Source organism: Plectropomus leopardus, chromosome 21 (genome assembly GCF_008729295.1).
Source record: "Plectropomus leopardus isolate mb chromosome 21, YSFRI_Pleo_2.0, whole genome shotgun sequence".
In the NCBI taxonomy this organism is placed as follows: Eukaryota; Metazoa; Chordata; class Actinopteri; order Perciformes; family Serranidae; genus Plectropomus; species Plectropomus leopardus.
In genome coordinates, this window is record NC_056483.1 from 18,644,986 (window position 1) to 18,658,526 (window position 13,541).

The 13,541-nt window shown below is 41.2% G+C and overlaps 1 protein-coding gene across 1 annotated transcript in view; it reads right to left on the reverse strand.

The window, feature by feature from the left end:
* Positions 1 to 13,541, reverse strand: part of adarb2 (adenosine deaminase RNA specific B2 (inactive)) — a 208,451-nt gene that overhangs the window by 37,163 nt on the left and 157,747 nt on the right. The window contains exon 4 of the mRNA XM_042510581.1: positions 776 to 890. Within this exon, the coding sequence (XP_042366515.1) occupies positions 776 to 890 (115 nt within the window). The remainder of the gene's footprint in view (positions 1 to 775; positions 891 to 13,541) is intronic.

Below are 13,541 nucleotides of genomic sequence, written 5' to 3' on the forward strand. Positions count from 1 at the left end.
CAAAAGGATTTTTTCTTTTAGGCACAGTTGGCACAACAACCAAAAGAGCTAAACTACAGCTAAACTAAAAAGTTAACTTTAAATGTCCGACTTGTTTCATGAACAGAAGATCAGAAAACATGACAGTTTTTTTTGTACAAATGTCAGATAATCTTGAGCTTTATGTGAACATAAGTGATCATAATGTGTTATGAGAGATATGCAGTGTGTTAAGGTTTGTGCGTACTGTACGGTTCTGTGTGTGTTTTTGTGTGCACTGGGAGGCCCTGATGTGATGTGCAACAAACACCGCACATGAAAGATGAATGTGTAGTAATATCTCATTGTTTCATGCTGCAGCAGGACGGCAGTGTGGAGCTTCCTCCTCCTCGCTGTTCCTTCAGTGTGTCACTCACTCAGGTTTCAGATTAAGTTTTAAGTTGATCTAGTTAAGATTTCCACTGTGGCATCTGGAACTCCTGTCAAAGCTGCCTGAGCACAGCCGGTCCAGCATGCAGTGGGGATGACTGACACTCACTACCATGTCTCGTTCCCCTCAGAGACTCTGAATAGTCAATAATTCATCAGGAAGGTATATTCTCCTGCACGAGTGCAAGGTACAGCATGGAGTGGAGACTCTCTCTTCCCAACCTCAGTTTATCATTTCTCTCTCAATCTAAAATTCCTTCCCCTTTTTCTCGTCCTCTCTCTTTCTTTTTACCTCCTTCACTCATTCTATATTGCACCACTTCAATAATTCAAAGTGATATATAAAAGTCAATGAAATTTTCCATACCTCGGGTCATTACGATGCCTGCCAGGGATTTGTGTCGAGCGTGCGCAGGACTGCAGCCGCCCACCAGCGACCGGTACTTCTCCCTCACCAAGTGGAATATTGAATCGGCAAAGTCCTGAAAAACACAATCGCTCCCTTAATTTCTACTAGACACAATCTGTGGAGACTGACTTCACAGGTTTCATTTTGCTGTATAATATCCCACTTCCCTAATCTGTTCAGGTGATGCTGTGAGTTTTTTGGGGATTGGCCCAGAGGTCAACTTACCTGTTAAGCTATGAGTGCATGCAGAAATCAGTAAACATTCTCTGTACATCTTTATAGTGATGATGCTACAACGCTGACAATAGCAGCATGACAGAAAAAAAAAGGTTTGCAATGAAATACCAAAAACAATCTACGCATTTTGTAATATCTACACACACTGAAGAAAAAAATATTAATAACTTTATATACACTCATAGAAATACAGGTGCCAACTAGAAACATATAGGGTTCTTCAGCTTATTCCCATTGGAGAACCCTTTTTGGTTCCTTGTAGAACCTTTTGTTAAGGTGCCAACTGGAACCTTTTCAGGATCCTGCCTGGAACCCAACATACCTTGAACCATCTTTGATAGGTTTCAACCAGAAACCCCCGATGAGATTCTACAGAGGACCCTTCAATGATGAAATGGTTCCACCGAGAACCTTCTCTGTGGGTTCTATCCAGGACCTTTCCAACTTCCAAGGGTGCACACAAGAACCCACCCAGGAGTCCTACTAAACCACTTCATATTCAAAGTGTTTAATCAAGAACCCACCCAGGGGTTCTCTAAAACATAGTTACCATAGTAACAATGGTTTTAGTTCTTAATAGTAGCACAACAGAAGCACATGGTCCTGTGTAGGACCTCAGCCCCTCAGAATGAACCCTTTTGGAACCTTTATTTCTAAGAGTGTAGAAACTCTTTTAGGTGAAAAATTCATGTTTTCCTCAATTGTGGAGTGATTTCAGTCTACAACAGTGTGCCTTTGGGAAACACTTTTTACTTACATATGTACAAGGAAAATACACCCCTGGTATCCACTCAGCACAAAACTGCCAGTATCCTGCTATCACTCAACATAGTGCATCTGTAGGGGGCACATACAGTGGATTTAATGACAACAGTCCCCTCACTTAAAGGTTAACCATAGGGCCATAAATTATTATTTGTATTATCTGTATATATATATATTTTATGTATCAATATATATTATGCTGGTCGTCGTAGATAAATGATGTTATGATGTTAAAAAAGTATTTTACTGCTGAATTTTTTTTTCTTTTTCTAGGCTGTGTGGGCTGTATATTTGGTGCTATATGACTAGAGAAAAAGAGCTGTAGCATTTGCTTTCGCAAACCTACAACTACCAGAATTCACCGTGCTACACTGGACCAATGAATGCTCCCCTTGGTGGATAACGTAATGCAGGCTTGTCGATTTTAGGTAACAATACAGGGGCCATCTAGTAACAAACCAGGCCCCCCAGGAAAGCAGCTCAGCCTTGCCTTGTAGCCAGTTTTTCCCTGTGGCAATTCCCGGTACTGCAGCGGAAAAAATCCCCTGCAGCCTAAAAAGTGTTTTAACCGTATGCCCCTATTATAAAAGAGAAGTCTGTAAAACTGTATGTATTTCACTGTACTGTATGTACAGAGTAGACAGAAATAACAAAGATTTCACAGTGATTAAATGGAGAAAGTCCTTCCGGTACTGCAGTAAAAAAATGCCAATTGCTGCCACCGACTGTGTAGTGTAGGTGGCCTTATATTCTTTATATATATTATTCCTCCAATCAAAAAGGATGTTGACACTTTTCCCAGCTCAATCTCTCTGATTGCTCTCTCTCTGGCTTCACTGAAGTGGATGAACATGTTGGACATTATTTTTACATCAGTTTTCTCCCACCATCTGCCGTCTGCAGCTCCCTTTGTGCCAAAAGAAGAATAGAATGATACAGAATGGTGCTGTAAACCAGTGGTTCCCAACTGGTGGGTCACGTTTCAAAAGTGGGTTGCAGGTTCATTCTGAATGGACCAAAAGTGACCCACGACCATGTCAAGTTTGTGAAAACCTGTCTAGCTGTTGTTGTTTTGTTTTTTTAACCCTCTCCAAAGCTACAAATATTTTTCCTTGAGCCTCCCAGAGTGACTCAGGTGCATCCTACATGATGTACTCAAGGACTGTCGAAATTTGAAAATTTCTGTTTTTAACTTTCTGGCTGTGATAAATGGTAGCATTTAGGCGGGCATGTGGTTTGGAAAGCATGTTTACTTCAAAAATTGCCAAAAAGTACCAAAACATTTTTAAAGAAAAAAAAAAAACACCCAAAATGTTTAAAGGAAAAGAATGCCAAAAGTAAGAAAATAGACAAAAAAATAAAAATAAATTCAAAATTTTAAAAGAAAAAAAGAAAAATCACTCAATAAAATTAAAGAAAAAAAAAATAAAAGAAGCTTTTTTTTTTTAAGGAAAAAATGCCTTCGGAACCTCTGGTCCTACAGAGCTCTAACTATTGCATTTAATTCTTGCAATATGTTTTATCTGACTGTGTTTTAAACCCATGTGTTATTTATATTTTGTCAAATAAAAGTGAATATGTGGTTCTCTTATGTGCAGCCCTTGCACTAATGACTAAGGAGAAATCTGGACAGAGTGGCTTGACCAGTTGGAAACCACTGCTGGAAACAACCCTTTGTGCCATGAAGCACAGGTCTTTCACAACATAAAATACAGACTGCCAAACGAACACTAGCACTCCACATGCTCTAAATCCACACTGTTCAACAGATGTTGCCAAGACACGTATATTATCCACCACTCTCAACCTTACATGCTCTGTAGTGGTAATTAAGGATTTAGTCTCCGAGCGGCCTTCACGCCAACTGTAGAGCATAACTGGATCACCGGGAGATGGCAACAAAGTGGCAGCAGAGTGGGACTTTTGGACAGATTGAGCACCCAGTAGCTGAAAGGACATCGACAGATGCCACGGTGATGGACGCATAGAGTGAGAGAGAAGGAGAGAGATTAAGCGTGAAAAAAGACACAGAGAGGGTGACTGAATTAGCGAGCATATTGCACATTATAGCCCTCGTCGGGGCTGTGAAATACTCGCACAGTTGGAACTGGCGGTTGAGGTGCTCACAGCTTGTGGTGTGTGTGTGTGTCCATGTGTATGTACGCACATATTGTTGCTCTGACTGTGTCAGCCTGAAGCTTTTCCGGGAAAGGAACAGAACGGGAATGCGAGATGTTGTGGAAAGTCAACAGTGACTTAACTTTTAGCACTTTGACTCAAGAGTTGCAACAACACCATATCAGGCTCTCTAACAGCTACATGACAGATCACTTCTGAGAGCAGTGTACTTCTCTTTGGCAAGACAGACAAGACCAGAAAAACTGTCCTCTGAACTTTTTGTCTCATGTTGTTTACTTTATGCTTGAATGATTGATCCCGTCTAGAAGCATGTTTGTCGAGCCCTGACTCAGTGCAGCTCATGCTGTGGTGACGGGGGGCAAAGTGAAGTGAAAAATCAAGTGGTATAAAGTCTCCACTTCTTCAGTAGATTCAGTGTGACAAAGGACACTCAGAAGTCAATTTATGTTACAAAGATGTTCAGCCTTTGTAGAAAAGTGACCACAGACAAAACAGCCATTGTAAAAGTGAGTTATCTTTTAAAAGAGAAGAGAAACGTTTGCAGTTCAACTTACTGTGGATTCCCTCTTTACAGTGCAAATGGCTCTTATCTTTCTTAAAACAATTCTTGGTAATTTCTAAAGCAGTGACTCTTTGATTTTAGACAGCAGTCAAAACAGCTTTCTCATTAAAGCCAGCAGCCCTCAATTTTATCAGCAGAAATGAAACCCTCGATACCAGACCTAATCAGCTATAGCTAACTTGCTTGGTAAATTAACAGTAACATCGGATCAAGGATGAGTGGATGCTGTTTGTGCCTAAACACAACCAGGTGCCACGTCATGCCACCATGTGTATTTGTTGACTCATAAAATAAACTCATAAAATGTAGACATGGAAGTCCACTGACAGAGCTTCAATGTGACGAGTTGGGATGAGAACGCGTTGCTTTAATTGTACTGAATAAAACATCATGGACCTCCTGATGACTTTTCAAAAGCCTGAGGAAAAACAACCTTATTTTGAGAATTTTCAATGCATTTTGTTAGCACAAATTCTGAATTTTCTGTTTCTTTAGGAGCACGAATTACACAAGTGTGAAAAAACACCTGCCTTGTTCCCTGTACCTGAAAGTGACATCCAATTAATTCTACCAGAATCCTGCTTGGCTTGGCAGCGTCAGCTGGTGTCGGTCACAGTCTGAACCCCAAGTCAAGTCCTCCATCCCTCCTAAAGGCCTTTTCATTGATGACATTACAGAGGTGAGAGAAGGTGGCAGCTCAGAAAGGCCCGGAGAGCAAAGGTGGAATAGACCCTGGCACGCCGCCCAGCTCTTTGTCCCTCCTCCCTGCTTCCTCCTCCTCCTCCTCTCCTTTTGTTCTCTCTCCTCTCTTACCCTTTACCTCTCTGTCAATTCACGTTTCCTCTTCCCATCTTTTCATGTCTGACTCTTCAGATCCTGGTCTTTCACTCCTCCTTTTCTCTCTTTTCTCCCATTAACCACCCTGCCTCCTCCCCCTCCTCCATCTCTCTCCTCTCTCTCTTCCTCATGCTGGTATGTGATAGAGGGCAGTGATGTGCCAGGACTCAGAAGCCAATGGTGAGTCAAAGCCCATAATTTCCTCATCCTGTGTGTCGGAGACGGGAAACAACATAATCTACATCACCTGACACAAAAGGAAAATAGGATGTGACTTACAGTTGTTGTTCCCTTAGTAAAAAACTCCACTTTCTCTGTCTTTCTCTGTTTACAACAGCTGATATCTAAATACATACATCTGCCTGTACCTGCATCTGTCACCCATTTCCCCCTATCATTTTTCTTAACACACCACTCACAGTCACACACACTCTCTTTCCTCAGCGGGGGAGTTGAGTGCCACCTTCAGTGTTGGCCTAATGTGGCAGAAAAACGGGGCCAAGGATCTCGCTCCTCAGTCAGACAGAACATCAGTGCGACCTGCCACACAGCGAGAGGAGGGCCGGCGTGTGCGCGTGGCTGGCTGGCTTCCTCTTGGATGAGCATCAAGGTTAATGCTGCTCCATATAGCTTCGTCAGGGAATTTGGTTTTCAGAATGTGTCTCAGGTAACTGATGTAAGCTCCGTTTGGGATACATCTCAGGTAGAAACTGCTCAGAGCAGAAACTGCTGCAGTGGCTGATGTGTTGCTCGCCACACCTGGTGTCTTAGCTGCATTAGTTCTGACCAATTTACTTAGCAGTTCCTCTGGGGCCTCCTCACGGTGGAGAAAACAAGCAGCTGTAGTTTTTTTAGTAACTGCTGTGGCTGCAACGGATCAGATTCATTGTGGCAATACACCAATCAGCCCTAATAAAGAGATGCTGAGCAAATTCAAAACTAACCCACTGACCTTTGACCCTATTTACAATTCATATCATGCATCCTCAACAGACTGGACTGATACTTTACTGAAGACAATAAAACCTTTGTCTTGCTAGTATTTGATAATCAAGGTATTTGCATCAGTTTGTATAAAGTTGTGGGCAGGCTGAGTGTTAACCGCTAACAGTAAAATGCTCTAACCACACTGCTAAAGCACAAAAAAAGATTCCTCCTCTGGCGTTTTAGGTACTTATTAAACAACTAGAGTAGCATAACGACATATGAGGTATTTAAAAAAATTGTAAATGGTGGATTTCTGCATTAGGCCAAATTATAATTCTGATGATAGACATAAACAATCTTAAAGCTGGGGTAGGCAGTTTAATTCTAGCACCATTTGACTAAACTCCCATGATAAAACTAAAATTCAGGTGAACTGAGAAAAAACTAGACTTCTGCTGGTGAAATCCTGATTCAATGGCAAAAAATAGGGCAGTAAAAGTTGTTTACACTGCAAAGAAACCCAAAAAAGGAAGCCAGGCGTATTAAAAGGAGAGTTTAAGGAGTCTGCAGCTTCAAGTTCCTATTATGTAGCTAAGGTTTAACATTAGGAGATCATCAAGCAGCACCACAAGGGACAGACCACTAGTCAGCAACCAAAGCAACCCCAATCAAGCCAATGTTTACCACAGCCCATAATTCCTTTCAAAATTAAAGAACTTTCTGTTGCTGCTGTTACATGTTATGGAGAGGATAGACCCAAATTCATGTTAAAGGCAAAAAAAGTATCCATGCAAGCTGAAAGTGTTTCAATGTGCAGAAAGAAAGAAAAATGCTAATGACAGAGCCTGACAAATATACAACACGCAGGAGCACTCCGGACAAATGGTAGCTTTATATGTAGCTAGCTGAGATAACATCTTTTTTTGCGGGATAGGTAGCATACTGCAGATTTATCAGAGCTACTTTTTACAAGAAACAGCTGCCTATGACATTTGAAAACAACACTTTAAACAGTGCGTAAAAAAATTCATTTTAGGCTGAAAAATCAAAACAAGAAGCTAAAAGATGCTAAAATGCTCCGTGAGTCTGAGGCAACAGCAGTCAGGTGATAATTATCTGTAGATTTTTTACACTACGAGACTTCTTTTAAAGAAATGTCACTGTGTGAGAATACTGATTAACTTTAACAAACACACAAAAACCAACAACCACATGACTAGACAACAACCGCTAAAGTAGCTTTGGGTGTGCTGTAAGGTTATGGTGGTAAATATTTTTGAGAAACTCATGGATCAAAGTTTTAAAAACATTATGAGGATCTTGAATGCATTGCTGGCCTATTTTTTTTATCTGTCCAACCATCCCTGCCTCCCCGACGCCCCCTCCCCAACTGTTTGTGTGCGTAAACATTTCAGCATCTATCTCCAAGGTAATGTGGAATGTCACCAACAATCCTCCTGCTGCCTTCCCTCTGAAGTCAATATTGTGCCAGAAACACAAAATGTCAACGGGGAAATTTTCTCTGCTGCGGCCTGACCTAGAAGTCTGCGAACGCTGGTAGAGGTGACGGTATGAGTGTGTGTGTTGTGAGAAAATGCTCAATTGTATAATTTATTGTTCCGCACGAGGGCCCCAAAGGGAAATGATAACTGAAGATTCATTAGCGATTACATTTTTAAGGCCCTCCATAACATTCTCCATATGCTTCCACACATTGTGCCTCAGTTAATCTGCTCAAGTGTAAAACTGAGGCCGCCATGTTGATTGTGTGTGTCCATGTGTGTCACTCCTTCATGAACGTCGTCGCTCATGTTCCGATTGGCAGGGGGTGGATGTGGGCTTGATTTTACCCCACCCTCTGGAAAACACACACACCCTCACACAAACACACACACACACACACACACACACACACACACACACACACACACACGCTTCAACCCACCACCCTCACCACCTTATCACCCGCCTGCAGAGCGGCCCAGGCAGCATAAAAACGGGGCCATGTCTTATATTTCTTTATAGAGGTATTTAACAATTCATTCTCCCGAGTTTTAATAGTGTCTGCCCTCTGCCTAGATATCTCTTCCCCCCCACCCGCCCCACACCACCACCAGCCCACCCTTCCCTCTCCCCGTCCCTCGCCTGCCGCCAAGCACAAGGCTTTTGAAAATGGATATCTATTCATTTGGTGGAAGCGTTGCCTCTGGGGGCTTTTTAGATTCTCAAAAAGCAAGACTCCTCGCGGCGAGACAGATTTCCCTCTTGTTTGTTCTCCATATGACACATAGCATCACTCTCACTCATAAATCTTTGGCTCCTCTCTGTCCTCCAGATCAGTATCACAAGAGGGTGAAAAAACACAGATATGTCAGCGCTTGTGCTCGGATCTTCTTTCAGTGGTTGTTCTGTTGTCTCGCTTTTTATTGACAGTAAAAGATGCCGTCGAGTCGTTTGATGGCAACAAAGAGCAACCCAGAGAAGTTGAACTGTGTACAAATTCGGTGAGTGCTGTGAAACACTCCAGCGCTTCGCCTCTAACTATATCCAACCTTTTCCCGCGTGATGGCCAGATGGCCCTGCAGCCCGTCGAACAGATTTCTCTCAGTGTGTGTGTGCGTGTTTGTGTGTCAAAGTTTTCTCCTGAACAGCGGGGCCTTGTCAGTCAGATCAGGCAGCCGGGCTGCACCACGTGGCCGCCGTCATCATGAGAAGAGGTCTTTCTCTTTCAAACCACATGCTTGATGTTGGTGAGGGAGAACAAAGGCAGATGAAGGAGCACAAGAGAGGGAGCAGGTGACAGAGATTGTGCGATTGATCTGTCTTTGCCACAGCTCGCCCTGGCTTTTTTCCTCGTCGCGGTGAGGAGGGGGAGATGGGATGCTGCACCGCAGGTTTTCAATAGCAAAGCAGAGCTCAAGCAGTGATTCCTCATTAGGTTTGAAAGGGTGGAAACCAAGACGACGAGCCTGGTGCACGTGGTAAGGATCAGAGTCATGGAGGAGCTACCACAAGAATGATAGCCTCATCCAAAAACCAAGGACAATACTTCCTAGTGATGATGCTAAACATAGAAGTGGATCATTATTCCTCTACTATTCTCCAGTTGGGGCCATAATCAATCCCTTTGACCCAGTTCTTCTGGATGGAAATCCTTACTGTAGATCTAAATGCATGACAAAGACCACAGGCAGCACAGAATATACAAGATTTTTAGCCATACTCGCAGTGAGGGTCTAGACATGGCAGAATAATTTGCTCCACCACTTTGGTCCTAACTAAAGGTCTCAGATGAATTAATTGACATGACACTTTGTACAAATATTTATTATTTATGGTCTCAAGAGGGTAAATCTCAATCGCTCGACTTTTCCTCTAATGCCACCTGCAGGTAAAATCTTTCATTTATCTAGCAAAAAATCTCAACATTTACTTGATGGATTGGTAGACATATTTGGTAGATAATTTGTTATAGCTTGACCTTTGATATGGCTCCACCATCGGGTCAAAATTTGGTTTGTAACCAAAAATATTGACATTCCCATCAACACTAGCTACACATCAACATTACGCACACACACATACACCCAACACTCTTTTTAGTTTTCTGGACTAATAAATGCATAATAGAAAAACCAAAAAATGTTAAGAAAAGTAATATTCTCACACCTTTTTTCCTGATTAAACTCAGAAATAAAACTGCACACCTTTACAATTCAACTTTCTTTTGGCTACGGAAGATTGACACAACTTGCCATTCAGACTAGACAGAAACAAAATAAAACTCGCTCAAACCTTATTAGTAATCTAATTTGTGAGTCAACTGTTCTTTCTAACAAGCACTAGCTCCGGTTAAAATAAATCCATAGTTCACCAAGTTAGATGTAAAAAAACATGCTGTTATTCCCCAGGTTGCTGCCTGCTGGCTGTTGACTGTTTACAGACCTGTAACTTATCCCTCAACCACTAGGTGTCGCTGTGTCTTTAAGCTCAGCTGCCTGTTTCACCAGTAGAGACCGCAGACCGAGCTCTGCTAACACATGCGGTGCACTACAAACAATGAGTTTAATAGAGAGAAACACACCTGTATTTATGATGGTATTGAAAATCATGCCTTCAGGATTTCTTAATACCCTGGAATACTGGCTTGGTGAAAAGATTTGCTTATTCATGCAAACATATGTTGAACAAGAGGACACATCTTGAGTTTGTAGTGCATAGTATATGATTTCAGAAGCAGTATTAGTAATTAATATGCTTAGATTCTAAAAACACACTGGAGTAATGATAAAATACTGTTAATGCGGTCACTAGGGATGCACAACAATCAATTTCAAGCCATATGTCTACATGTTAAGAGTCTTATCTCAAGTCATCATGAAATAACAGCATGTCACTAAATATCTGGACAGAATAGGAAAACCATCTGAGATTTTATGAAAAAAGTCACACAAAAAAAAGAAAAGAAAATTAGAGCCTGTTTTTGCCAATGTCCAGTATTTCAAAAACAGCAGAAAACTAAAATGAAATTGTGTAACTGAAACTTTGGTCACAGCTAACTTCATATGCCCCCTGATTGGTTACATCTGCTGAAAGCCACTAATGCTCTTAAGCCTCATTCCAAACATTAATTTGGGAAATGAAACCCCAATATTCAAGCCAAAACGAACCAAAGCCATTGAATCAAAACCACCAACCGCAGATGTTAAGCGCGACTGACTCTAAAACTCATTATCAGTCTAAATTCTCTTCATCTGATCAAACAAGCACCGCCGGTTAGGACAACAGAGACGCTATCAGGGCCTGGCCCATGTGTGGCGACATGTTTGGTGTGGTTGTAACCTGGAGACCTGCCAGATCCCCAAATAACCTTCAAGCATTACTCCGCCACAGTTTTTTTGTGGTTCACACGAGTTTTCTGCCTCAATAAGACAACAGCATCTTTACAGTGTGTATCCCACTGATTCTGCTGCAGGTTTTAAACACAGACATTAGCCTGAGGGACAAATGTTAATTTAGAGAGTTAGACATTACTATGGTGGAAGTACTTTTTTTTTTTTTTAAATTCTGAAACATATTTTTTCCAGGTTCTTGTGTGCACTGCAGCTGGCAGATGCAAAACAGGCTGCAATGTAACCACTTGGGGCATATATTTAATGTATATCCAGTGAGGCTGGATTGCAACAAGGATTAACTTTTTAACCTGATTAAATGATGGTTTAAGTTTAAATTCTCTTGCACCACACTTAAAAAGCTTGAAATCAAGAAGGATTAAATTAAAACCTATTTTTAAGTTCAGCTTAGCTTTCACTCTACATCTTACATTGCCGTCTGTTTTGCCGCTGCCAGCTGTAGCCCTTTCGCTCAATACCAGACCAATTTCAAAAACCACTGTTGCCTTTAGTTAGTTATGAGTAAATCAAGGAATGGCCATAAAATTATATCATTTCTGCTTTGCTTGATAGTTCAAAGTTTAATGACTTAATGACTGAAGTGTTGGAAACTTTAGTAAACCAAGTTAGTCTAACATAACTTGATCATGACAAAGAGGATTTTGCCAATGATGAAGTTAGGAGATCAGTGAGTTATGTTTTAACATGTTTAAAAACATACAAATATTACTGTCTAGTTTGCAACCAGCAGAATACAAATATATGTAGCACAGCAAACTTGGTTTACCGTAGTTGCTAAAACTTAAAATATTTATTTGATTAAATTAGTCATTTTTAAGTTGCAACAACTTCACAAAATTAAGTGCATATAACTAAATTTCAATTAAATTTAACAGTTAGATATAAAGTAAACATAAATTAAGACTTATAGTTATAAGTATTAACTTTTTTCAAAGGATTTGGTTTCCTAGTTTTTTTTAAGGCAGTAAGTTAAACCACCTTGTAAGATTTTACATTGTGGATAGACATGCGTTCTATTCCTGAGTCTGTCTTTAAAATATGCACAGGGCAGAGGAAAAAGACATAGAGCAAGAGGAGGAAAAAAAAAAAAGGTTCAGGGTGACGACGGTTGGAGCGCGTCTAAGTCGTTTCGGTATAAATCCCCTCTGATTAACCTCCATGGTGGAGATAAAAGCAGCGATATGCCTGAAACGACTTAATAATGTCAGGCACAGTGTAAAACACACACCGGCGGCTTTATACATTATTCACCAAAGGCCAGCAGAGGGACTCCTGCGAAAAGATAACATGACCTACCCCGGAGAGAGAGATGGAGAGGAAAGAGGAGAGAGAGAAAGAAGGGACGAGCAGACAGTCAGAGAGGAAAAGAGATGGAGACAGAGGAGGAAATGAGAGGGTCAGCGATGAGGATTTAACAAGTCTATCATCTACAGTGCGTAGTTGACTAAGGGGGGATGGCGAGGAGGAGGAGGCCACTCCAAAGGCCCCTGAGGGTTGTTCACACAACTCCCATTAATCTGCACATGATTCAACAGAGAAAGAGCGAGAGAGCAAGAGGAGAGAGCAACCTCTGTGGTCTGCTGAATCATTCCAGGCAGAAATGTTATATATACAAATACAGTGAAATATGAAAGTCTTGCACATTAGTAATCATTTAAGGCTTGTCGTGATATTGAACAGCCGCCTAAGAGATTTATTAGCCACTCTGAAGGGACACGCTTTCCAATGAGTGCTTATCAGCTTATACTAATTGTCACTAAAAAGTTAACACTTATGAATACTGGGGATTTCCTGTGTGACTGACTTCTTGGCTGACTGCTTTCCATGGTTTATTGCTGAGACAAAGCAAATATATGGCGACTATAGCTGCCGATTAGCACTGGAATAACATGACTTCTCAAAGATACTGACATTTTTGGATTACAGAAGTCAGATGTGAGTATAAACAACAATAAAGTACTGCATTCGAGTAAAACAGTACTGTAGTTAGCAATGCTCTGTGGGTTGCTCCACTTGAGACAACAGAACGGAGGCCCTTAACAATACACTACTGTTTAAAACCACAGGACAGTACAGTATTTTTTCAGGGTGTTACATGGAGAATTCGGGGCTTGGTTAAAAGTTTGATTTGAAGTTAGTCTTGTAATTCTAACGTTAGGCTAGTGCTTCTTGTTTCTCATTCAGTTTTCGTTTAGAAAGAAAGAAAGAATTTGTTATCAACTCCCAAGAGACTTCAGAAACTGTCTTTGGACAGCAGGAGGACACACCATTCAAAGGACATGTGCTACACGTCAACAAGTCCTGCTTCATCAACAGTGATGCGTCTTGCATCTGCACATTAGAC